This window comes from Amblyomma mixtum, chromosome 3 (genome assembly GCF_055824585.1).
Source record: "Amblyomma mixtum isolate Tamu chromosome 3, ASM5582458v1, whole genome shotgun sequence".
Lineage (NCBI taxonomy): Eukaryota > Metazoa > Arthropoda > Arachnida > Ixodida > Ixodidae > Amblyomma > Amblyomma mixtum.
The window spans coordinates 132353103-132379157 of NC_143014.1; the positions used below are offsets into that span (position 1 = coordinate 132353103).

Genomic DNA, 26055 nt, shown 5'->3' on the forward strand with positions numbered 1-26055 from the left:
ATTACATACCCAAGCCTGTCTTTCACTGCAATATCTGCAGTTCTAAAATCATCGTCTCACTGATGGTATTGCATTTTTATATAGAGATTTAAAAAATGTGAGGATTTGTAGTTTTCATACATGTATGGTTACATTGCATAATTGTGTACGTTTAGCAATTGCAAATGTGGCTGGCACATATTGTCAAAATAGTAATAGTGTTAATGGTGCTAAAATTTTATAGTGTTGCTTCTGTAAAGGCGGGTTGCACCAATATGGTTTGCCGCTTAACTGGCTTGAGGTGTCTGAGGTGAAAAATCATGCGCCAGTTTGGGAGATCACTTTTTAAGAAGTATCAGGCGTTCCGGTTAGCTGTATTGCACTGGATGGATTATAGAATTTGCATTCAGCCGTATTTGCTCTACTTGTACAGGGTGGCACAATATGCAGGGGCACGCGGATGCATGGCTGCCACACTTCTCAAAGTGCTGCCGCTGAGAGCTGGCGAGAATGGCAGCACCAGGCGCATGCGTGGGAAGAGCAGCCAGTCGTGCTTACTGTGCATGTGCCTTTGCCGCCGATTCTCACCGGTGGCAGTGTGAAGCACGGGGGCCATGCGCTTGCGTGTTCCCTTTCATATTGAGCCTCCTTATACCTGTATGATATTGTGGTAGCTGAGGAAGAATGTTATATTTCAGCATGGCAGACTACACCACACTCTTCGCGTCAGGAGTGTTTGGAGTTGGTACCATGAATGCCATAGCATGACTACTTTCTTTGCAATCTGATCGTTTATTGGGGGTGATATTTTCATCATTGGTGCCCCTGTAAAGATATCTCATGGCTCAGCAGTTTTGACGGCACTTAACCCAGATTTACAATGAAATCTGAGCTATGTACAGTCATGCCTCATTAATATGATCCCCCGTTAATATAAATAACTTGAATTATGGACAGAGTTTCTGGGGACCCAACTTTTTCAGTGTATTTATGCCTCGTAAATATGTAAACTCTCTGTCCGTACAATGGACAGGGGGGAAAATGCAAAGTGCCCAGTAGGGCCCATGTATTTTTGTTTCGTTAATATGGATGGTTATAAGAACTGTCCCGACCAGGTGTTTCAATTTCTGCATTTTGAGCACAGGACACCGGAGGAGTGGAGTGAGTTAGTGCCAGTGGCTGAGTGATGGCCCTTTCCTTTGGTGGTTTCATGCTTTACAGTACAAAGTGCCTCACTATTTTAGATATTGCATGAATGACTGCGATGAAAATCCTCTACAGCTTGTGTCACGTAGAACGCTGCATTAAGCAGTTGTCAGCCGACAGAGTACTGATATGTAGTAGCAGTTCGTAAGGTGGGCACAGTCGTAGTAGTAGTGAGGTCATTTAGCCACTAGGCATGCAAAGCTGCACCACATCATTTTAATCACAATGACGACCAGGGTAATGGGCAGCCTGTAGCTCCGAAAATCGCGTCCTAAGTTCAACTTCGCTGGAAACCAGTATACAGAAGCAAGCTTTAATCACATTTTTTTTTTCTTCGTGATTTGTTACGGATGAGTTGCTTTATAGACAGTTTTGCTCGAGAACCAAAGTGTTCATATTAACGAGGCGCGACCGTATTGCTGTTGATGGATTGAAGTGATGGTGTACTGTCATCGGCTTTATGGAAGGGAATGCATGAGCGGGTGGCAGATAATCTCTGGCTCTGCAGGTGGTGATGTGTGGCGGCCGCTTTTCACAACGTGATGGAAGGGTTTCAGTGGCATTGCCTGCTTCTACAAATGGAGGATCGCACCTCCCTCTCCACTTCATTTCTGAAAGCAGCCGCCGCATATCGGCACAAGTAGAGTTCCGGGCTCTCTTCTGTGCACTCACACATTTCCTTTCATATGGCTGACAACAGTACATGTAAAACAAACTGTACCGTCTGCCCTGAATGTGTTGTAATGAGCCACCATTGCAAAATTTTAGTGCAAAATGTGCTGCATGCACAGGTTTGCTCAGACTGAGTCATCCGATGTAGCAAGTTTGCCTTCAGTATTGTCACACCATGCTAGGCAATTTCTTGTACGCTGACGTTAGTATTCCCTCTCTGTGCCAAAACGAAGAGCTGTGCAGGCTTCTATGCATAGTCGTCTTCATTTTGCACCATCTCAGTACAACACTAAGACCTAAATTTTTTTGTAAGAAGTGTCAGTCCTAAAAACACCACACAGATCGCAAGCCAAAACAGCAGTTGGCATCTAGAGTATTGCAAGGATTTTGTGATAGCCAATATGAAGCATTAAAGAGTTGCCACTGTGTTTCAGCAGTAATGGTGGTGAGCCATCCAGAACTGTGTAGTGGGATAGATGCTGCATTGTCTTTATTTTTTTATTCTGATTGTAACAGTTGAATAAACAAACAACTGATGGTAGCACCTGACATCTTTTATAACAGCCTGCCACTAATGCTAATGCACTGTTCTTATGGATGCTAGTTGATCCCCGAGGTGGCTTAGTGGCTATGGCATTTGGCTGCTAAGCCTAAGGTCACAGGACAATCCTGGCCATGTTTGCGTGGAGGTGAAATGTAAAAACAGCCATGTTCTCTGTGATGTTGGTGCATGTTAAAGGACCCGAGGTGGTATAAATTAATGTGGAGCCCGTATGCAGCTTTGGAATGCTAAACCCCCACATACCGTACTGTACCTTTTAGAGATGCTAGCACTTGCAGAACATTAATTTAAATTATGCATTCGTTGAAGTGACAAGGCAGGGACAGTCTTGGCAGCATCAGCTAGCCGGCGTGTACTTTTGTGGTGTGAAATACATTGGTGCAACTCGCCTTTCACGACAGGAGTTCCGAAGTGATGGTTTCAGCTTTAGTGGAAAGGGTGATCGAATGAACTCTCCTCTCCTTTTCCTGTCCTTGCAGTGATCCCGCCGCTGCCGTCATCCTTGACATTGGGGCTGCTGCGGGTTCGGGAGAAGTCCACTTTCTCAGAGTCTCAGCGCACCACTCTGGAGCAGGCGTACCAATGCAAGCCGTACGTGGACTACCAGCGACGCATAGAGCTAGCAATGAACATCGGCCTTTCGGAGGAGCAAGTAAGGATTTGGTTCCAGAACCGGCGGGCCAAGGACCGCCAAGTTGCCAAGCGGCGTACAGAGCCTACGGACCGGCTTTACTCGCCCAAAGCAGCAGCCAGTTCAGGAACTCCTTGGTGGACAAACTCTTCTCCCAAGTAACCCTGGAGGCCTCTGGCCCCTGTTGCCATTTCTGCTGTGCTCCCTGCTCTTTGGCTGTGCGTTGACGGCACTTGCCGAACTTTTATCTTCAATACCAATCCTTGGCACTAAACTTTGCCTTCTTTGTTTAATTAGTGCCACATGTTGAAATGAGGGAATCTAGCATTTCTTGCAACAGTGTCGTGCCCTGCCTGTTGTGTGCTCCTGTCTCTCCATTGATGTGCTGAAATGCAGATTTTACTCCAAGGGCACAGTCTTTGGTCATTGTAACCCAGTACCGAACCACCTGCACTGCTCCCTGTGTTGAGCAGCACGACTCTGAGGAAAGTCTGTGTGATCTAGTGCTCATTTCTGGCATCGTGTGATGCTGGCTGCTAAGCTAGAACTACATGCTTTACTTGGAGAGCATCTGGCTTTAGCACTCTCTAAAGAAAGTAAACAAACAACAGATCTAGCTGGGCAGGAAGTTTGTTGACCATGGCTTGCTTGTGTCCCACTTGTATAGTTTGTAGCCTGTAATTACCCAGCACAGGCATTAATGGTCGTAGCAAAAATGACATAGGACAACTGTTGGCTAGTGCTTCTCCCATGCAATATCCACATGTCCTATTCGCCTTCTGTGTCGCTTTGTTTGTGTTTTATTTTTGTTGTAGACTGCTATGTTTGGTGACGTGTGGTATGTGTTTTTCAACTATGGGAATGTAATTGGCATAGCTTATAAACTACTACTCGAAAGGCTAAGCATGCCTTAAGTGTTTTGATGGCAGTTTGCCATTTCACCTCTCTAGTGCAGGTTTGTGCACAAGAACAGTTTTTGAAGTGAAAGCTTCACTACGGGACCTCGGGCGTCAATCGCGAACTGCGCAAATTTGACTTTCAAATGACCTTGAGCTTCGAAAGCAAAGGAAAGGCGCATAACTGGCCCCCTGGGACAGTGGACACCTTTGTCGCGCATTAAGCTACGAAACCAGTGGAGCGGGAGCTTGGACAGCAAAGGAAAGGTGCATAACTGCCTGCTTGGAACAGTGGACACCTCAGTCGTGCTTTAAGCTACGTGGCGGTTGTGACAGGTGTGCACTGCATGCGTTGGCATTGACAACGTTGTGGCAGAAACAGGGCACTGAAGCCATAGGCCGTCGGCGTTCATTGTGTTGTTTGGCATTGGCATTGAAAACTCTTTACACTGCGATGATTTTAAGGGAAGGAAGTGCACATAACTGGCTTTCTGGGTCAGTGGACACCTGAATCGCGCTAATAAGTACGTGGGGTGATGAGAGAGAGATGTGGGCTGCATGCGTTAGTGCTGGCAGCGTTGTTGCAGACACGCGACAGTGCTGCAATAGGCCGCAGCGTTCATTGGGTGTGCAAACTCTCGCGATCAACCATTAACTGTGACCTGCCAGGGTGGCAGGGTGGGTGCGCTGCCTATCCATTGTCCGGAACGCACTCAATGTTAGTCTCCAAGCCGCTTATAGTTGCCCGATACGCCATAGCTTTTGCGCTGTAACCAGGTTCAGCAGTAGTTGAACCCCACCATTTTTGATAAAGAAGTGCACCTAGCAAAAAATATAAAGCAGCACTGACAAAAAAGACAAATGACCTTTTGGCTGAGGCTACTGAGAGAGTCGAAACATCATTTCATTCGTCTTTATGGTTGGTGCTGCTTTATTTTTCACCATGTACCAATCCTGATCAGATGGGCTTCCGTAAAGCACATTTTTTAAAGCATACTGCTAAGGTTGACATGTAGCTATTTTAGTTAAGCACAGTAGATCCTTCCAACACTGATTCTTTTGTACTTTCAAGAAATTTATTCAGCATTGGTGCAACCGTGTGTTCTTGTTTTTGTGGCTGTTACATTTCTATATTTACTAGCTGGGTGACTCACAGCTTTGTTTGTTTGTGTACTATTATACAGTTAATTTTAAAATAGTGAGTAAAAGTGAAGCCCAGAATCAAAACTACTGCTGTCAGCCATCTGTACCACTCCCTAACTGTAGTTTCTCATGCTGTTTATTGAATGGTATTAAGCCAGCATATATGTGGCGACTCCAGTGTTTTCGAATTTGATTTAAAGCTCTTGTGGCTCTTGACCTTGTCTTGCAGGGCCTTCTTGGAGCAATGTTTTGGTGATCCTGTTATTTGCTGTAAGGAGCTATTAGAGTACATTTCTTTTTCATTACTAGTGTGTAGTTGCTTTGTTTGCATGTAGCCTCAACATTAGTTTGTACAGTGAAACTGCTTTTGCCCTAGTTGTGGGAAGCGAAACTGTCTTTGGCTTATGACAGCTTTTCTTTTTTTTTTTTTTTGAAACTTTACAAAATTGAACATGCAGCTGAAATACTTGGCAAACAGATCTATTACATTTAAAGGTTTGAAAGTAAATTTTTTTATAGCTTGTATTGCTCATAAATACAGTGACAAAACTGTTGCACCTTTCATATCAAGAGGCCACTCTGTATCACCTTTAACCGTTATGGCATTTTAGCAAAAAGTTTTTCAAACCTGCGTCAAGAGAGGCTTCGTGAAATGAAGGCATGTAAAATCCTGTGTTAACTTTTTCCAGGTTTGTTGTAGAATCCAAAACCTTTAGCACAATATTGTCGCCATGCCTGATATTAAGTACAGACAGGGACTGTGGAAGAAGTAGGAAGCTAGTAGAAAGTATTAATTAAAACAGCCAACCCTTTCAAGCTAACCATCTCTGAATCCATTCCCTTTGATACTTCTTTCTTCGTAACTGCCAAATTCTGCTTAACACATCACCAACCAGGCTCTCTCTGTTAAGGTGGTTTGTGGTGGACAGAAAACTCACCGGTTCAGCTAATGGTGCCGTGTGTGACATGATTTCAGGTGATGTCACTTGTAGGCTTGCTTTTGCATCCGTTATTAAAGGGACTATGAAACAAATTTATTGAGATTATGTAAAGATAGGCAATCCATCACTCGTCACTCCAGCGCAAGAATTTTTGAGCTAGCATCAATAACAACGAAGTTATAGGCGATTAAAAATCACCCTCCTCCTCTCCCCCCTCAACTCGTACGCGCGGGGCACCATAAAAAAATAAAGAAAACAGCTCCGGGACTGGGCTCCGCCCATGAAAACGTCATTCGCTGACGTTCGGTTTACGACTTCCGGTTGTCGCACTCCCGAGGAGCAGCGTGCGTCGGCAGCGTCTCTCCGGTCTCGGCGCTTTCTTGGATTGCGGCGCGCGTCGGGTTTCTTTGCTAGTTGGCAGAATGGACCCGGACCTGTTCCCGGCTCACACAATGTTTTATTTTTTTGTGCGCTGGTTCGGCCGTCACACCGATGCTGCCAAGTCTTGGTGTGAAACACCGTGCATATACTGAGCCTAGCTCTCGAATGATGTTGGACACCCGGCTGCGGGATCGCAAAATCGCGCCGCCCGACTTAGAACACAAGGAACATACGGTATTACGGTCGTAAAACGGACGGGAGAGTGAAAGAAGGTCGGGACCGAGTCTGCATGTCGAAGCAGCAGCCGAATGTGAACCGCAGCAGTACGTAGCAGTCAGGCCAAGGCCCTCCACGACAGCTAACGCTTCGAATTCGTCCTGTGCCCTAAGTAAATGCGGCACCTTTTTTTAAGTTCTCGTAGATAAAATTGTCTTCCATCGCAGATCATATCGTGTAAACGTCCATACCGATCGCTGTAAGCTGGAAACTCACCTTCCCGGCGGGAAGAAACAGTGTCGGCAGCGACTTCGGTCGAAGCTTCAGGTGCTTGACATTCATGCCTGACTATCGAACGAGCGCTGGGTTATAGTAGTAAGCGTCAGGTGCGAAGTGTCGACCGCAAACGCGGAGTCTTCGGCGTGCGTGCGATGCTGGCAGTCCGATGCGCTCCATCCAGGCTGCTCGCTCACGCACGTCTCTAGGAATAACATGCCTGAGTTCAACACCTCGCCAGTCACTGGGTTTGCAGCCGACGACACAGCAAGGCGTATTCATCTTGGGCGGTCGAAAAAGGCACTGCTAGTGGCTCCCGAACTCGCGACAGAAAGAGGCGGCAGAGGTTAAATTAAAACCATATGCGCGAAGGCAATGCCCTCGCTCGCGCTTGCCCCAGGGGGTCGCGCGGCAGCTCGAGCAGACGATTTTCACCGCTACCGGAAGTGTGCCCGTGACGTCGAAGCTGCCGCGGCTCTAGCGAATGACAGCGTGTGGTGGCCTGCCGACGTCATGGGACTAGTGACGTCTATCTTCCCGGTTTTGGTTTCAGAATTGCTCCCTACGAAGACACCAAGCGGCCCGCGAATTTTGAAAAACACGGTTTTTAAAAATTCATAATAAATTGCCGGCTGAGTTCCGAAGACTCATACTTGGTGTCAATGCTTCTGAGCATCACTTCTAACATTTACAAGCGGCTTTTAATTCTTTTCATGGTCCCTTTAATGAAAAGGTTTTGAAACTGCTACATGACATTCCCTGTTTGTATCTTTTTTTTTCCTTCATGCAAGAAATATAGCCTTTTAGGTATTTCCTGCCCTCAAGGATTTTCTCAGCTTGCCAACTTTGCTGCTGTCTTTGTGCTTTTAGTGGATACATCTGTAGTTTTATGCAAGGCAACCAAACCAGTGCACTGCCAAGCTGACTGGTTTTCTGTGTTTAGCTGCTGCTGTAAACATTTATTAGCTGGTGGACTGTGCTATTTTTTGTAATAACATGCTTGCGGTAATCACGTTGTGCACCTATAATTAAATTGTTAGATTGTAAATCATACATACCAGCCCCTGCTCAGGGATGCAAAACTCATTACAAGTGGAAAAGATGGTAGATACCTGCATTTTTGCAAGTGACTACCCCTCAATGTGTGGTGTGCCACCCTTTCTCATAGGTTGTTTTTATTACAAATCCTTGCTCCGAACACAGCTCTTGCATGCAACATGCTGGAAGGCCTTCACTTTCTGATGAGTAACTTGTGTGCTGGATACTACGAGTCATGTTTCCAGCACAGAAAAACACACGGGCGGAGGGAGAGTGGACACCACGGACATCGTCGTCCGTGGGCATCCATGGTGTCTACTCTCCCTCTATCCGTGTGTTCTTTTGTGCTGGAAACATGACTAACAATGTTAGAGACCACCAACCAACCCAGCTGTCGACGCTTGCACTGGAGACTTTTGCTAAAAAAACTGCATTCTCGGAGAATGTGAAGATGTTGCGACAGTTTTTCTGTAAATGTCCATAATCAACTGACGGAAGGTAGCTCCTCTGGAATGGTTTAATGTGTAGTTAATTCTTAACTACACACATGTGGCATATAGGCATATTTTGCCATTTGTGGCTAAAATATTTGCCTGCGTCAGTGCCACATTCTACCTTTGCCTAGGCCTTGCTGAGTGATCAAATGCCTATTTTTGTCACTTTAAAGGACACTGAGGACAAATAGAGGTTGGCCTGGATCGATAGTGTACCGTGTTCTAATCATGATAGGCTAGAAAATACACAAAAAAAAGGCTAAATACAGATGTCTTAATCATATGACAATTTTGCAGTAAGGACATCATGAGTTTGAGTTGACTGGCGAGATTTTTAAGTTGAATTTTCTCCGCTACAAATGCGTCTTTTGCTGCTGGACAAACGTCAACATAGCTGGAAATAACCAGAGAATGGATTTTTTCTGCAAACAGTAATTTGATGGAGTTATTCTCAGTGGCTGTTTAAGTGAAATCATGGGATGCTTTAAATTCAATGTTTTTTTTCTTCACTTTTTTTTGCAAGCTGCACCAAAAACATAGATTCACATGGTCTGCTGTCAACAATTCGAAATCGAAGAGGTCTGAAAATTGTTAAGTTTACGTGGTTCGCTATGCTCGCTGCACATATGCTCAGCTTGTGGGGTGGCCATGATATCTGTAGTCCTCATCAGTTTACTGTTGCTCTGTAGTTTCAGTCAGCCTTGAGGCACGTGCCCAATCTAGCCACATTGTGGTGTACAACTAAAGGTTTCACTCATCAGTGTTTTAGTGCGAAAGCACTATTAGCTTCCTACCTTGCAAAATCTGCAGATGGATGTGAAGCCTCTGAGATAGTCACGAAAGGAAAAGAAAGGCGCATAACTGACTCCCTGAGTCAGTGGACACCTCAATCGCGCTTTGAGGTACAAGGCAGTAGTTATAGAGAGATGTGCACCGTATGCATTGGTGCTGACCTCATGGCAGAAACTCTGCACTGGAGCAATAGGCTGCCGGCATTCATTGGGTTCATTGGTATTGGCGATGACAGTGTTGTAGACTCCGTTGATTTTGAGAAAAGGAAAAGTGTATAACGGCTCCCTGGGTGAGTGGACACTGGATTTGTGGTTTGAGTTACGTGGTGCTGGTGTCCACCTGCAAAAAAACCGTGGTTTTGCACAATATTTCATGCTTAGCAATGCTAAACCACCAGCCAATTTGTTTCCTAATGCACTTGGTTACATTCAGTATGAACGCAAGTAAGGAAATTGGTGGTATAGATCTTGGATTTACAACATTTCAGGAATGAGATATAGTCTTTTGGACACTAGATGTCAATTCTCTAGGTGAAAAGTTAAGTTTCATTAGAACCGTATGCACAAGTCTAAATAAACTGCCTTGAGTGTAGCAATAAATTGTACCGTGCAACTTCAGAGAGTAGTTATGTGTGCTACTGCGCCTGCTCTGTCTTCGCAAGCTCCTTATCCAATCATGGTTGCCATGCAGCTCTGCCAAGGATTACAACTGCTGGCATCCACCGCAGCAGTGGTGGTGTAGGAATACTTTCAGTGAAATCAGTCTGTCAAGAGGAACCTTTTTGGTGCATTTGATGTTGATGGGACCAGTGTGTCAGCTTAGTAATTGGGATTTTAAATTAACCAATTTATTGTATATATTTATAACACTAGTAATTGCAGCAGTTAGAGCGTCGTGGGCATGGGTGTAGTTTTCTGTTTATTTCTGCACTCGCTCGCTAATTTTGTGGTGTGGCATTAGCCAACCCCTTTGTCACACATTCTTCTTTTGCAACCTCTCTTAGCACATGCTAGGCAATACCTCATGCTATGCTTTCTCTAAGCAACATACTATGTCCCTCGCACTTGGCCAGTTTCCTAGCTGTACCTTCTTGTTGTGCTTCCATCCTCTTAACTTCTTCCACCACCACTCAGTTTGCATAGGAACAGTGTCTCAGTTTTAAAGTATTGGCTCTATCTGTCTGATTACTGTGGGCAGGATAGCGGAGGCTATGTCGATTCGTTTGGACCATGCATTGGTTGTAGGGCAAAGCGAAATAAAATTAGTCAAAGCAAAAGAAACAAAAATTTACTAAATAAGGCACCTTAGTGTTTTTGGCTTGGGGGAAGGGGGGGGGGGGGGGGATATACTTGATGTCACTTCACCCAGATAAGCAACATGAGTTTTAAGAGTGATATGAAAGGTGCTTTTAAGCTGCTCTGAAAAGGTTGGTATAATGTTGTGAACAATGTAGATTTTTGGTTCATAAGTTAGCTCGAATGGAAATGAATTTGCTAAAATGCATTTGCTAAAATGCTGAAATGATTATTTGTTAACCTCAGACTGCCTAAATCAGACGTTTGGTGCCTGTAAACTGGTTTAGTATTTGTTAGGGCTGCTCCACCCCCACATCTTGAGAAAGAGCTGTGTGGAACCAACAGTGCTTTTCGTATTGAATTGTGACCATTTAGATACCATGTCAGGCTTGCCTACAGTTGCGGTGCTCCTTTCTCGAAAGAGAATTTTGGAAACCGAATATTTTTTGTTTTCACTTTTGTTGTTTAGTCTTGTGCAAGCACTTATCTCTTCCTTTGTTAGCGCTGGATGTATGCCTCTGCCAAATGTACAGGGCACTATCATTTATGCTCTAATTCTCCTTTTTGTGTGCATACCGATTTTTCAAGGTCCTTATTTTGATGTCCACCCCTATTGTGGGAAATTCTCTGCACTTCTTGCATGAAGCTTTAAGAGTGGAAAAGTTGGCTTTGCATGATGCTTAAATACTCCAGATACTTGATTTGTTAGAGCTTATCTTATGTAATTAGTTTTGGAATTTTATCATTTATAAGTACAATTTTTTCTTAACAGTTAGCACACGAAAGGATGCCCTTTCGAAGAAGCTTTAACCCATTCACCTTGTGGCAGAGGCTTTTGTTTTACTCACTTATGCATAATTAGGGCCTTTCATTCTCTCTTGTTTTTTCAGAATTTTGGGGCAAAAAAAAAAATGAGTTTAGTAATAGTTTGAAACGGGGTGGGTTGAAAATAAGTGTTTCAAGAAATCATTTCTTATCATGTATTTTTCCTTAATTATTTTTTGCAGTGGAAATAATCAGCCAGCATTCTCTTTGTTTGCACAGTGTAAAACACATTTTTTTTTTTCCGCAGTTAATCTGTAAATGGGAGCTTCTCTAGTTTTGTCATGCATGTTCTGGCAGTTTTCTTCTAGCAGGCACTTCTCAGAATCCTCCTTAGGTTAAGCCATGTGTTGATAAAAAGCAATGAAGGAAGGTTGAAGTACGCAGTGAAATGAAAAAAAAAAAAAAGTCTGGAATAGGTTGAAAATATCAGTTATTTGCCGTACACTACCTTCAGCATTTTGTACTGGCAGGCTATATTTTCTTGAATGTGCCTTTCTTGGTAGAAATCAGGTTTGACCCAAAGCTTATGGCATCTGCTCAGAGCACAGAAATTGGCTAAAATCGGGTTTTACCCAGAAATGAAAGGCCCTGTTCATAGTGCATCATGGTTTCAATGACTGTATTTAGACATGCTTTGTAAAAGTTTGCCGAATTCAGGTAAACAAATTTTATTTAATAGTAGATATACTGGTTACATTCGCACCTTACTGCAATAGTACTGCTGGTGCGTGTTCTTAATTTGTCTGATGTGTGTTTAGCAGGCATTTATGCATTAAATTTAACCTTGTAGACTAAGACCATGGTTGTTAACGTGGCCTCCTTGCATCAGCTGGGGACGCCCAATGTCAGCTTGTGGCCAACACTGACATGCTGCCACTCTGTGTCCATGTTTCAGATCTACTTTATTATTCCCTCCCACTTGGCACTCTGTGAGGGCATTGCACGTGCTAGTTTTTTTTCTTGCTAGTGGTAGCGGACACAGGATGTTATGCGACTTGGGGCATCAGAGTATCTTTGACAGAAAAATATGAGCACACTTAAGTTGCTATCTGAAGTGAAGAGTGTCATGAAACTGCTTTGACTAGTAAACAAGGTGCCCAGAAGGCCAGTATCCTCTTGCAAAGTGGAGGGGGATTTTCCTCTCTCCTGTTTGCCACCTGCCAACCAAAGGTTCAGGCAGTAACAGTTTCAATCCTTCATCGTGGGAGCATCTCTTCCAGCAGACATTAATGAATAGGGCCGCACTTCGCTTCCCCGGCTTTGAGACAATGCTTAAAATGAGGCACTTGATACTAGTACAGAGGCATGCTGACATCCTTGGAGGAGGTCTGTGAAGTTGGTGTAGATCGCTAAGCTTAAAAGTAAGAGTGGGAAAGGGGGCAGAGAGGAAGCACTTTTTTATTACAGTGCTTGGAGCATTAACTTCTTGATTATTAGTGTGTCAGTGCTATAATGACATTTTTAAAATTTTTGTTTAGTACGGTACAGTTTGTTGCTCTGCTTTCAGTGACTTCTGCTTGTGCCTGCTGGTTGCAAGGTCACTTTTATGGCAGCGTAATTATGAACTCAGTGACACCATTCAGTGAGAACAGACATTGCTACTTTGTTTTTGCTCTGGCATACACAAGTTTAACATTGCAGTGTTCTGTGAGGACTAAGAGTTCCGCACATTTTCTTAGCTATTCTTGTGGCAGCAACTAGCGTGCTTGTGCTGCAAACGAAGTTTCGCTCGAGGCGTGGCAGCATCACAGTTCTTTTGTTGCTGTTCTTTGCATTTTAGTCACAGAACAAAGGTTCACACGCCGGTTATTTTATCATGCACTAAGCTTCTAAATAGACGAGGGTGCCAACTATGGACAATGCCAAATATTCCTGCTGTATACCTTGGTATGTTGTCTGTCCTGCTGTCTTGGGAGCCTCAAGCCACCTGTTATCTAATAGCACCATAAGATGGGCACATGGAAATATACTGTCATGAAAGTATAACTGACATATATTGCGTGTGCGGCTGTTGATCACCTTTGGTTATTGGGAATTTTGAAAGCTGGATTATTGACCACATGAGTAGTGCATTGTAAGTACAGGCATATCCTAAACTGATGCTCATTTCTGTGGCTTGATATAGAAGAAGGGTACATCATTGTCTCTGAGTGCGCCTTCATGCAGAGACAGTGGTATTTGCAGAGTGCCTACAGCCTTGCAGGTTTCCATGCACAATTAAATTTTCTACTGGAAAATAGATTGGTATCACTGAAAAGTTGCAGGTTGCTCAAAGGTGTTTTCTTTATCATGTGCAAATCTTTGTCATTGACGCCGCCTTCCTCCCATTTATTAATGTTTCTGTGAGTTTATTTTGGACTGTATTGCCGAAGCTCGTTATTTTGGGGTGGATTTCCAAATGAAGTGGATATTTAGTGTGTGAAAGTTTTGAGCGTTTTAAAGGAACTGCATAACAGTTAACACTTTCACGAACATTGTGGCAATGCGTTTAGATCAGTTTTTTGTATGCAATTTATTACCGTGTGTGATACTGCTTCATGTCATCCAGATTTCTCAAAAGGTCGAGAGGATCTAGTGACTAAGAGCTTTTTTTTTTTTTTAGCAGTGGTACCCTATTCCACAGTGACTACATGGGAAGCACTGGAAGGTTTTTTTGTGCAGAATGTTTTGTTCATGTGAAGTTAGTGCTGGAAATGTAGAGAATTGATAGTGATGCTATTGGACACTGAAAAATGTGAAGAGCGGAAAATGGAAGCAGTGCCAGGTCTAACAATAGCTATTGCATACTGGGGGAAAAAAAATGAGCAGAAAATGACTGGTGCCAGCCCTAACAGTGCTTTTTGTTAAACAATGCGATTGTCACCTTGGATGTCCTTGAAAGGCAGCTAGCTGGTTGTGCTGCAATTTTGTATACTAATATGAACCCCCCCTACATAGCACAGTGTGACAAGCACAGGCCACAAGGAGACTCATGCGTACCTGATGCAGTAGCACAGTGGCTATGGTGTTTGCTCCCGAGTCCAAGGTCATGGGGTATAATTAGGGGTTGGACTTTTCGATTTTTATTTTTTGAAAATTCTGTGGACTTTTTTCGGCATTTATTATTTTTGAGTGATGAATTACTGGCTTTTTTTCAGTGATTTAATGTGACAATTCAGTGTGGGCAAAAGTCACTGAGAGCCTGTCTTGGCATTTTTGGCTTCAATAACAGTTTGTTTGCAAATAATTCACATACTTTACCAGTAATTTTGCACTTGGAGGTGTGCTTGCAGAAGGAATTGCTTTTGTCATTAAAAAAAATAATGCAACTTTAATGAAAGCCGGGAGGCAAGAATACAAGTGGAAGTTTGCTTCCAAGAACTAGGTTTGGTTTACAAGTATACTTTGGGTTATCGTGCTGAGTTGAGCAAGAGAATGGTGCATGACGTGGTCTGCATTTTGATGGCAGCGATGGAATTGCTGCTCAATCGTAACGGTAGCCCAAACATGATACTTTTCATGACGACCATGCACAGTTTCGTGTCAGTGTCCTACATAGTTGATAAATCTACTTGACTGACTAATTGTTCTAATTGGGTGATGATAGTGAACGAACAGTGCTTAGCGAGCAGGCGGCGAGGAGTTGGTGCTTCTCAGTCTGTAAAGGCATGTGAACAAGCGGAAAAATGCCTCGGATCGCATAACTGTGTGGCTTATCTAACAATGCCACCGTATCTTCACGCCCCTGGCTTCCCTACTTAGTTAATTTTAAACTTAACTGGGTGTAACTCGTACTGAACAGCTAGTTAGCTATGCCTTGCATGCCAAAAATACTGAACTTTTTCAATTAAAACTGAAGTCCAAAAACTAAATTTGGCGTACTTTCATTGTTATTTTATTATCTTTTTTTTTTTTTAACCGAATAGTCCAACCCCTAGGTATAATGCTGGCAGCGGTGGCCGCACTTTGATAGAGTTGAAATGTGAATATTCCTGTTTGTTGTGCGATTTCAGTGCACATCAAAAAACCCCATTTCGTCGAAATTAGTCCAGAGCCCTCTACTATGGCGTCTCTCGTAGCCCATGTTCAGCTTTGGGGTGTTAACTCTGCATACCATCACCACAGAGGCTCACGCATGAACAAAACCATTAACTTATTTGTGGCATCCATTTTGTCAATGCTGCTTCTTCTATTTCACCAATCTGTTGGTATGAAGGGAATGCTACTTTTCAGCATACACTTTCGTTACCTAAGAAATGCATTGTAAATCCAGAAACTCTGACAGGTAAATTTAGTATCCGTTTTGGTTGGGAACAGTGCATTTCATAACATCTATATCATGCACTGAAGTGTTGTCGATTCCTGTGCATGCATATTTAAGGGAAAAGGGTTTCATTCAGAAAATTTCTTTTTGTTTTGTGGGATTTTTTATGCTAATTTTAAACTAGAATTTCTCCTTTATACAGTAATATCTTGCAAGATTATACTGATACAAGGCACAGCATTTTTATTTGCACTAATTTTAACACAGCTTTTTATTATTTTTTGGTCGCTTTAGTTGTGCAAACAACTTTCTGCTATATATGTTCCTGTGTACACTGCGCATGTTGAATGACTGGGCTGCATCACCTGTGCGTCAGGTTATTCACCTGGTTTCCAGCAGATAACCTTGGTGTTACCCTGTTCTTTTTTTGCCATGCTCTTCAGTTCAGAATTTTGTAGCTGTAGTCTTGTCATAACCTCTATGAATCTCCGTGTGAATAAAATGCCCTAACTAGAATATCGTGTCACTGTTTTTTTTCTGTGCTAAAAGCCTTGAAAACTGAATATTGTACGACTGCTTAGGTTGGAGCTGCGTGTTATTATGTCACACCCTTAGAGATACAAATGATTGCATATAAAAGCACATGTAGGCATTGACATCATTTGTTTGTAAATGGCGGGTAGGGAGCAGATTTGCTGCAGTATTCATGTTTTTTTCCCCCACTTTCGTCTTCTGCGAAACACTAGAAATATTCCATAGTACTTATTGTGCATTTATGCTTTCGAAATGCACTTTCGATAAAATACTAGTGCTCCGTTTTCTCAAACCACTACACGACTACAACATCATGGAAGCAAACTTTTAATACTAGAAAACTGCTGCGTCGTCAAATTATTTGTATAAAATTAGAAATTTATAGTTGTGTTTTTTCTGTATAAAGCATTCAGGCTGCAAAGTACATGCCCAGGCCATGTGCATCTGCATGTACATACATGATAAGTTGTGTACAGATCCTTATAGATTTGCACAGATGTCTGTATCCTTTAAGGAAATTTCATGGCAGTCACAGATTGCTTGATGTGGAAGTGTACATTGCTTCTCATCTGAATCAGCTTGTCTCGTTCTGTTTGTGCATAATGTGGTTCCTCTTTCAAGTGCTTGTTTTGCATTTCCCCCTCAACTGTAAACTGCGGAACTCTTCCCTTAGACTCTGTAGTCAGCCTTCATGCTGCTCCATAATGATTGTGTGGCTCAGTGTTAATTTCATTATTTTTAGGTTACAGACTATTCAATATATTTAATGAGTACTTTTGCAACTTTTCTACTTGGGTCTCAAATTTGTTTTGAACCCAGTTCTTTGGAAACTGATTTGTGGTTTTAATCATGTGTTTTTGTCTTCCATGGTATCATCCTTTCCTTAAAGCACTGAATTTCAAGTGCCCAATTTTTTTTCGGCGCAATGAATAGCTTGCTGTCTAAGGTGCTTGATTTTGTTAGAAATGCTGTAGATGATTTTTACCGAGAATTTTTTTATCAGTGCATGCACCCATTTATATCTACGCCGATGCTCGAAACCATCAGCAAAAGCTATGGCAACTGCACGCTGGCAGAAGTGACGTACAAAGACTAATATGAATATCACCCCTCATGTAGTAAGCTGACATTTTTAGTATAGAGTAGCATCTATTTCAGTTTCCTCACCCAAAGCTGTTACGGCATGGTGATGTACACTTCGTCGACGGAAGTTGCCATCTCGCAGTGAAACCCTGTTATTATTAGTCTTGCGCACCACGTGGCCACATCTCTCTAAAATATCACCGATATACACTTCTCCAGTACACTCTTCAATGAAAAGCAATGCACCCTTAGAACCCGTCGCGGTGGCTCAGCGGTTACGGCACTCAGTTGCTGACCCGAAACACGCGGGTTCGATCCCGGCCGCAGCGGTCGAATTTTGATGGAGGCGAAATTCTAGAGGCCCGTGTACTGTGCGATGTCAGTGCACGTTTAAGAGCCCCAGGTGGTCAAAATTTCCGGAGCCCTTCACTACGGCGTCCCTCATAGCCTTAGTCACTTTGGGAAGAACCCCAATAAACCAAACCAATGCACCCTTAGCATTGCTGAAGATGCGCTTTTAGCTTTTGTCACTAGGTGGTGCCACTGTGTTTTGCATTTCTTGGATGAAGTGGCAGTCTAGGGCCACTAAAACTTGAGACGAAGTGTACATCACTGTGCTGTAACAGCTCTTGGTGTGTGAAATGGATGCTTCTCTATATTAAAAATGCCTGATTACTGTCTAGGGGAGATTTGTATTGGTCTTTGCTCTGCTAACATGCTGGATGGATAGATAGATGATAATGGCATTACCCTTCGTATCGGGCGGCAGTTTAGGCCACCTAGCCTATAATTTCCCCTTTGTTACTTTTTTTTTCTTTATTTTGCTTTTAAAATGTTTAGTTTGACTATCTTTTCCCCTCCAAATTCACCCCTCCCTCGATTTCGTCCACTAGTCTTCTAGCCTCCCCTTTGTCAATGTCACGCTTTTCTCATCCACTTGCCCGTCCTCCCCAGAAAATCCCAGCGCTATCTCTATGTCTGTTGCTGTTCCCTCAGGGAGGGCGGGGCGCAGTTCTGCGCTATCGCTTTCGCTGATCATGGTTTCCAGCATTGGCCTACATAAAAACTGGCGCACTGGCAAAATAAAAACTGGCGAAATTCTCGATAAAAGTTGTCTACAGAGTTTCTAACAAAACCATTGTGGAATCCAGCACCGTAGACAGAAAGCTTTCCTTTGCACCAAAAAAAATTGGGTACTTAAATTTCAGTGCTCTTTCCCTTTAAATTTGACTGTAAAAGTCCTCACAGGTACCCGTGACCCTTGAAGCTGTTGGACACCTGTGGAGGAAGAATTTAAGTCTTGAAAATGTCTGATACCAGGTACCTGAAGCAAAAAAAATTGTCAGTTGGTAAATTATAAACATTACTTGTCGTGCTCTAGGCACAAGCAGGCCAGTTTAAGTCAGTCATTTTATTTGTGCTGGTGGACACAGTTTGTTTCAAGTAAGCGCACTCGAAGTACACCATGTGCTGCACATGTGGGCAGTTGGACAAAAATGTCCACTTGTGTATGCATGTGGTTCTTGGAAGAAGATGTTCGGGAACTGTGGCTGACAGCTGCTGATGTAGAAACTGCATTTCCACTCTCAGAATGTTCCTTGTGCATGAAGACAATGCTGACTGGCCTCTATACGAATGTTGATATTGCGAAATCATTTGTACCGTGCTCATTTCCTTTTGCGAGTAATAACCAGCACCGTAGAGTTAAAGCAAGTCGAGTTTTAACTTGGTGCCAATGCTGGATGTTTCATTGTACTCAAACTTCAGATAATTCAGAGCGATATTGCATGTCCTGATGAGGTGAAATTAATGTGAGTTGACTGCACCAAAATTGATGGGCTTGGTCTTTGCATTTCTCATCACAGAGATCAAATTGCCTGCATATGAGGAGTACTGTCAAAATTCAATGCCCTTACTCTGTGCCTAGTGCAGTCTTTGTTTTCAAAAGGTTCAGGTTTGAATTACTGTGTACTGCACTTTGCTAAACACAGTAGCTAAACACAGTAAAAGACTTCAGTAGTTGTGATTTTCCCTTTTTTTTTGTATTCATGAGCTAATCCTTCTGTGTTCATTCATGGGCTTTCTCTCTTCATTTTCCAGGTGATTACTGTTGCCACAACTAGTCGAGTGTCACAAGCACCATTGGCGAAGCATGCTTGCACACATGCAAAGGCTGCACAGAGTGCTTAGGTATATGCTTGGGCTTGTAACTAAAGTTTGTACATGCCGAGCAGTACCCTTCAAAGGTTTGCTTAGCTAACCTTCCCAAATGTCCCTACCTTTCTGTTCTTTCTCTCTCTCTCTCTTGGCATATTTAGTGTTGAGCACAAATTAGATTGTATTCCTATAAAATTGGGAACCCAGTTGTGGCTTTTGCTTTGATTACGGCTTATTTGTGGTTTGCAGCTTCTGATAAAAGTTTATGGGTATAAGTAAATTTTTAAAATGCTTATCTAGGTGTGTTCTCTTGTCTTGCACAATGGCAGCATCATGTCTGTCTTGTGTGTGTATAACGCTTGCACATGTTTGCTTTTTTTTTTTTTTCAACAAATTGTAGAAAATTTTTGTGATGAAATGTGTTGGGCAGAATAGACCATGGAGTGTGGCTACCGCTTAAGGTATGAATGTTTCAATCGAATTTTACTTTTTAAAATTAATTTTTTGGTAACTACAACACTTACCCTGCTTGTAGCAGTAAATAAAGGCCGAAATGAGTGCTTTCCTTGGTGGCATTGTTTCGTGAACAGATGGAAATTTTGTAGCCCCTGAGTGTTAAAAGAAATACCTTAACTTTGTTAAACATTTTCTGTAGCTTTTAGTTGTAAAATGAAGATCAGAAGTGCATAAAATTTCACTCTTGCAAGCACTAGCTTGTGTGACTGAGAGAAGTTTGTATTTTTTTTAAAGACGAAATTGTCTTAGCATTCTTAGTTTTTTTTCTTGGTTTTTAGTAATCGTAGTAGTGGAAGCTTTTGCATCAACACTAAGGGGCATTATTTGTGTTTCAAAGTGCAATTTTACATTTTCTTTTTAAAATTTTACGAATATTTGTTGTGTACTTTTATAGCCCGTCTTTTGGTGCTGTAATGATTGCATATTGAGCCTTGATATTACAGAGCATAGTTTTTCATATGTTGTATGTTCATCATATGGCCTTGATAATTTTATTTTCCACTAGATGAACTGCACAAATAACTGGTCATTTTGATCAGTGGTGTTTTGCACACATTGATTAAAATACTGATTTAGTAACAGAACTGAAGCAGAATGCATTTTTCTTGGACTCGTGTGAGTTCATGTTAAATAGTAGTTGCAGTACTTATGTTTCCAAACATTTTGTGATCTGCTTAACATTTGTTGTACAGTTAAGCTAACACTGCTGGGTGAGTTGTTACTCTAGAGCATTGTATACAGTTATAACTCCCTTGCAAACAATAGTGTTGCAGATGTTTTGTTACATGTTACTAGCTCCCATGAGGAAAGTGAGGAATATGCAGTTGTACATGGACAAGGTACTTTATTTTTCATTACAGTGATCCTTGTCTGTGTGCTTGCCATGTGTTCATCTACTGTGCTTGACTGTGGCTATGTGTTAATCATTTTTCAGTGTGGTATGCATTCTGTGGTAACCCATGAGCAACTGTAGAGCATTTCTCTGCGTCTGCACCTAGTGCTTGCAAGGCGAAAGAATCTTGTGGCAATGATGGTATGCTGACTAGTCATCTCTGTCTGAAGCTGGCACTCAAACCACTCGACATTGGTATCAACATGCTTTTGAATTTGTCTGCTTTGCATTGTTAGTTTAAATCACATCTTTACCTTGTTTCAAGAGTTGCAAATGGGGTTGATTGATGGCAGATACGAAATGAAATGTGGAAGAAAGGTTGCCGCTTGGAGAACGATAATTTTGATAAATAATGTTAGAAAAGTTGTTTGCTGAATTTTTTTTGTTCACAGTTTGAAAGATACCCTTACAAAGTTGCTCTCATTACTGGTTTTGGTACTTTCTGTGTGCACACTTCAGAATCAAGGGTTTGTTAGTGGTATTCAGTATGAGTGCCATTATTCTATTAAGCAGCCTGTTATCAGTGGTTCATAATGACAAACACAGGCATGTGTCTGTAATAGCATTGCACAACAATTCGTTCTCCAAATAAACAGGAAATTAGCATTCATAATAACAACTGTGAGCAAGTCTCGGACGAAGCAGCGCCTCAAATACCATGTATCTGATGCAGGGCATGCAGTATTGTCACTGTTGAGGTGGCATCAGCTGTTTTATTTGTGTCACTGTTGTCATTGTGACTTCAAAAAAATGTCTTGACTTCTCATTTTTGTTTAATTTTGTTGATTTGATTGGAAACTGCTCACTTGTCTTTCATTTTGGATTCATGGCTATGTAGTCTATGGTTGTAGTCATAAAGAGTTAACAGCAACTAATTCACAGTCTAGTTTTTGTTTGTAGCATGCTAAAATGGTGTGTGTCTAGAAAAAATGTCAGATCACCTGACTGACTTCCATGGGTAATCTCGCTCTATTTTACTACAGTTTCCCTAAGTAACACAGTGGTTCAGGCTAGTTGCTAGCCATGCATTATGAAGGCAACAGCAAACAAATTCACCACAAGAGAAGAAACATGGGACGAGCACTGTCCTTTGTTTCTTCTGTTGTTGTCCATTAGTGTATGCCATTGCCTTCAGAGTGTCCTAGAATTTGTAGTGTTTCGTGGCAGTAAAGACACGCATCAATTTCAACATCATGGGCAGCTTGTTGTCTGCAATTACCAGTTTGTTGACTTTATGCTGGAAGTCTGTTTTGGCATTTAGCAACTGTTTTAGCAACTAAAGGTGCTGTCAGTCTAATAGTAAACACCGTAATAGTGAATGTGCTTCTAGTCATAAGCTCGTGCTGTGGTTCATGCACAATAAAGTGGTTCAGTTTCTGGAAACAAATGTTTTTAGCTAGGAGTGATTACCTTTAGTGAGACTTTTTACTTTTGAATTTACCATGGCATTTGCCACCTTGAGAGTCTCCAAGTGGAACTTTTTGCTGGGTTAGTTGGTCCATTCTGGCATAAGTAAAGCAGCACGAATGAAGGTGCCTGAAACCGAAACGAAGGGACAGGAAAGAGTGCTGATCAGCGCTCTTTCCTGTCCCTTCGTTTCGCCTTCATTCGTGCTGCTTTACTTATGCAAGAGTCTTATTGATATGAGCTGTTGCCATTGTGTTCTGTTGGCTTGTGTTGGCTCTAACTGGCTTTTGTCTTTTGCCTCTGTCTCTCCCTATGCTCCATTCCTGTTCTTCCTGCATCAAGTGCTCCTAGGGCGGACACGTACCTTCGAGCGATATTCCGCATATCAGAGGTCCCAGCTCGAGCAAGAATACCAGCGCAGCCGCTTTATCTCCTACGAGCGCAAGGCTGAGTTGGCCCAAAGGCTGGGCCTGTCCAAGACGCAGGTTCAGTTCTGGTTTCAGAATCGCCGCAGCAAGGAGAAAAAGCTGCTGCAAAAGAACATGAACGCCTTCCAGCCATGACACTAGCTTTGCGCCTGGTGCACCAGCAAAGGCCGCAGCCTTGCTTATTTGAATGTCGGTGGTCACAACAGTGGTGAAAGTGGTGCACTTTGATAATCGAGTGAGATTTTGGTAGACACATTGGCTCTCTAGTAGTATGCTTTCAAATGGAGGTGCACCTGCATGTTGGAAGTTTTGTCTAGGGCACAGTCTTTCTGCTTCACTTTTGTAAATGGCCTGCATGCAAAGCTTGTAGTCTTGTGTGAAAACATGATTTAGCTTCTTGTAGTTGGAGACAGTGCGTGAAAGCAGTTGATGTGGGGTAATCTTGGCAGTGGCATAGGACTGTCTGGTGTATACATCGCTCCATTTTCCTTGCACTGGAAGTGATGGGTGCCGGCAAAGGTTCCTTTCTATTACTACCAAACTGCTGCCTTCACTCATTATGCACAGCTCTGCAAAAGTAGCATGGCATGTATCTTTCTCGAGTGAACAGAACTCAGTGATGCAAATATGTGGTGTCTTTGTATTGCTTTGGAGTGTGTGCAGCTAAACAAATACCTTGCTGCCAGCACCATGCAGAAAACATTTATGTACTTGTACGTACTCTTGCGACTACCATCATGCAATAGTAAGATTTCTTCCATGCATATATCACAGCCTTTGTTTGCTGGGCACCTTACTCTTCCTCGTTAGAAGAAAGTGACTCAAGTGCAACTTCAGTCACTTTTTTTTTAATTAGCTTTTCACATGAAGACCTCTGCAACATTCAATTTATTGCTTTCGTCAGTGTACCAGGTGTCATTCCCTGCGTATTACGCGTATTAGTTGTGTCTTCCGTGCATGAGAGGCTTGTGTGGTGTTGTGTAGTCCTGGTCTTTTCTCTCTAGCCTTTGTATAAGTGTCATTGTGTCCTGGAAAAAAGTTCATGTAACTGTACTTGTTCTGCATTTCTTGCTGTTGTGTCTTTGTGTGTGTATGGAACAAATTTTTGAGCTCAGCATTTTCATGTTTTTTAACCGTTAATAAACCAAAGAAACAGCACAGTTTTGGCTTTGAAGCTTCTTTACCCCAGCCACAGAGCTCACTGCTTAGTGGCTTGGGCTGCATGCTGCTTAGCAGTTTATGAGCAAAACGGGGAAACTGCATGCCCTCTAATGCTAAGCCAATGACATTAGCAGTTCAAGTTATTTTTGCTTTTAGTTATAAAATATTCGAGCTGCAATATAGAACAGGCTTTATCTCCATAAAAGCATTGTCATTCTTTAATGTTGGGAGTTCATGCAAAGTGTTTCTGCTTTGTGGTTTACTAAGATAAGGCAACTGCTAAAGAGATGCATATGCAAAATAAGTACCTGTGAAATATGTGTTCTGATGTTACCAGAGCATTAAACCCTGCTTTTTGCTTAGGTCATTTTAAGGTGCCCCAGCTCTGCATACGCCTTAATTATTGACGTAGCTAGTCTGATGTCATTTTTTCAATATGTCAGTACTAATGTATGTGTGCGCACTTGAGTGATGCACATGCTGAGAAAAAAATGCTCAACAATGTTACTGTTCTTTTATTGTGTTGTTTGATACTTTGCATGATATAAGTACAACTTTAACTTGTTCTAGGCACTAATACGTCTTGTGAAATATTCTGCCTGTTGTGGATATCCAAATAAATCATATAAATAAAAAACAGACCAATGCCCTTCAGAACTTTGCTAGTACCTAGTTTTTTAGCCTTTTGGTCATGCAGATCATCAACAATGTGTATCCACGTAATTCATGTTTTATTAACTATTTACATGTAGTTGGGTTGTGTTTATGAGGTGGGCTTGAACAAAACAGTTTAAATGGCCATAGAGTGCATGCGACAAATCCTGTGTGCTTGGGAGAAATACACAAGCAACTATTTCATCACTGAAACGTTTTTCTATTTTTTATTTGGCATTTGGCTTAGGACTTTCCAACTGCTGCGCCAGTGCTTTTAAGATATGGACAGATCCTGCATTCATTAGTATGCTTGTCAAAATTTATACACCTTCTCCTGTGCCCTAGGGTCTCTGCTAGCCTTGCAAGTTACAGCTTAATTGCATTGCCAGTGCTTTTAAAATATGAACAGATTAATTATGCATTCATTAGTATGCTTGTCAAAGTTTATAGCCTGATATCTGCCACAAATACACCTTCTGCTGTGCCCTAGATTCTCTGCTAGCCCTGCAAGTTGCAGCTTAATCTTTGTGACTGTATGCATCTTGAATAATTTACCTAGGCTGTACTGTAGACATATTGATTAGCTCTCAGGGGCTTTTATCAGCAGCTTGCTTTGCATAAGCCTGCATCTTTTAGCTCTGCACAATGCATAACCCAGTGCGCATAGGCACATATGCTGTTGCGTCTCTGTAAGTGTTGTGCACAAGCATGTATTCCATACTGTCTCGCTTCTTATCCCTCCATGCAGGCCGCTACTTCACAAGTTATCAAAAGGATCAGCTGATGAAGGCCTTTATAATGAATGCCTACCCAGACAGTGCATGCCAGCGGTCCTTGGCTCTGCAGTTGGGCCTCACCACAGAGCAAGTCAAGGTTTGGTTTGCCAACAAGAGGACTCGTGACCGCAAGAGAGCTGTTATCTTCCCGAACTTGCATCTCTTTTAAAACTTAGGGAGGAGCTTCCTGAAATGTCGGACAGCATCAGTGTTGTACACATGCCCACATGTAAAATCAACACTTGTCTATAGTGGCATCACTTCTGTGTTTAAGGAGCTGGAGCTAGCTTTTATGACTGTACTTACTAATACTGAAAGGAAGGTAGACTGGCCTATTCAGTTTGCACCACCAATGGGCCAAAATTTATTCATGCACAAGTGAATCATCTGTATTACTAGTGCTTGTTTTTTGTAAGCCGAAATAGTGTGATGGCACAGAATCATAACTATTCTCATGTATTACTATTAAAACTGAAGAATTAATTTTAAAGGATGTTGTAGTCTACTGCTCAAGACTGTCCCAACTCATGGACACAGCACTTTTGCCATTCATGGTTCACAAGACAACCCTTTTTTCAATAGGCTACTTTGAGAGAGCATTTAAGCTCATTTTAAAACTTTCCAGGGGTGTGTTGCCTTGAATTTCGTGCAAGCTAATGAGGGAGTGAGGTACCATTTTAGCCTTTGTTCTTCCACTGCAACGTGTCTATGTGCGTATCATTTTAAGCTCTCCTCGCCTGGTGCAGTGTGATGCACATCGCTTCTGTTAATTCAATTCTGTTAATAATTCAAAATTATTTAAAGCACCTTTTCTTTTACTTCAGCCACTTCCAGAAGTACTGACAAGTTCCCATGCT

General features: G+C 42.3%; 2 protein-coding genes across 4 annotated transcripts; both read left to right on the plus strand.

Moving 5' to 3' along the window:
* The first annotated feature begins 443 nt into the window (after window positions 1–443).
* LOC149351968 (homeobox protein Hox-B8-like) lies at window positions 444–3212 on the plus strand. The gene is made up of 2 exons (XM_089575656.1): window positions 444–510; window positions 2899–3212. The coding sequence occupies exons 1-2, from the start codon at window positions 444–446 to the stop codon at window positions 3210–3212; spliced, it is 381 nt and encodes a 126-aa protein (XP_089431782.1).
* On the plus strand, window positions 3181–23773 carry LOC149351969 (homeobox protein CHOX-CAD2-like). Of its 3 annotated transcripts, none has more exons than XM_089581200.1 (3): window positions 3181–3268; window positions 19308–20967; window positions 22522–23773. In XM_089581200.1, exons 2-3 carry the CDS (start codon window positions 20916–20918, stop codon window positions 22740–22742), a joined length of 273 nt encoding a protein of 90 aa, XP_089437326.1. In that variant the 5' UTR covers window positions 3181–3268; window positions 19308–20915; the 3' UTR covers window positions 22743–23773. The 3 variants fall into 3 exon arrangements, with proteins under 3 accessions (XP_089437326.1, XP_089437325.1, XP_089437324.1); XM_089581199.1 differs by lacking the exon at window positions 3181–3268 and having other exon boundaries at window positions 10583–19825; window positions 20815–20967; XM_089581198.1 differs by lacking the exon at window positions 3181–3268 and having other exon boundaries at window positions 10583–20967.
* The last annotated feature ends 2282 nt before the right edge of the window (window positions 23774–26055 follow it).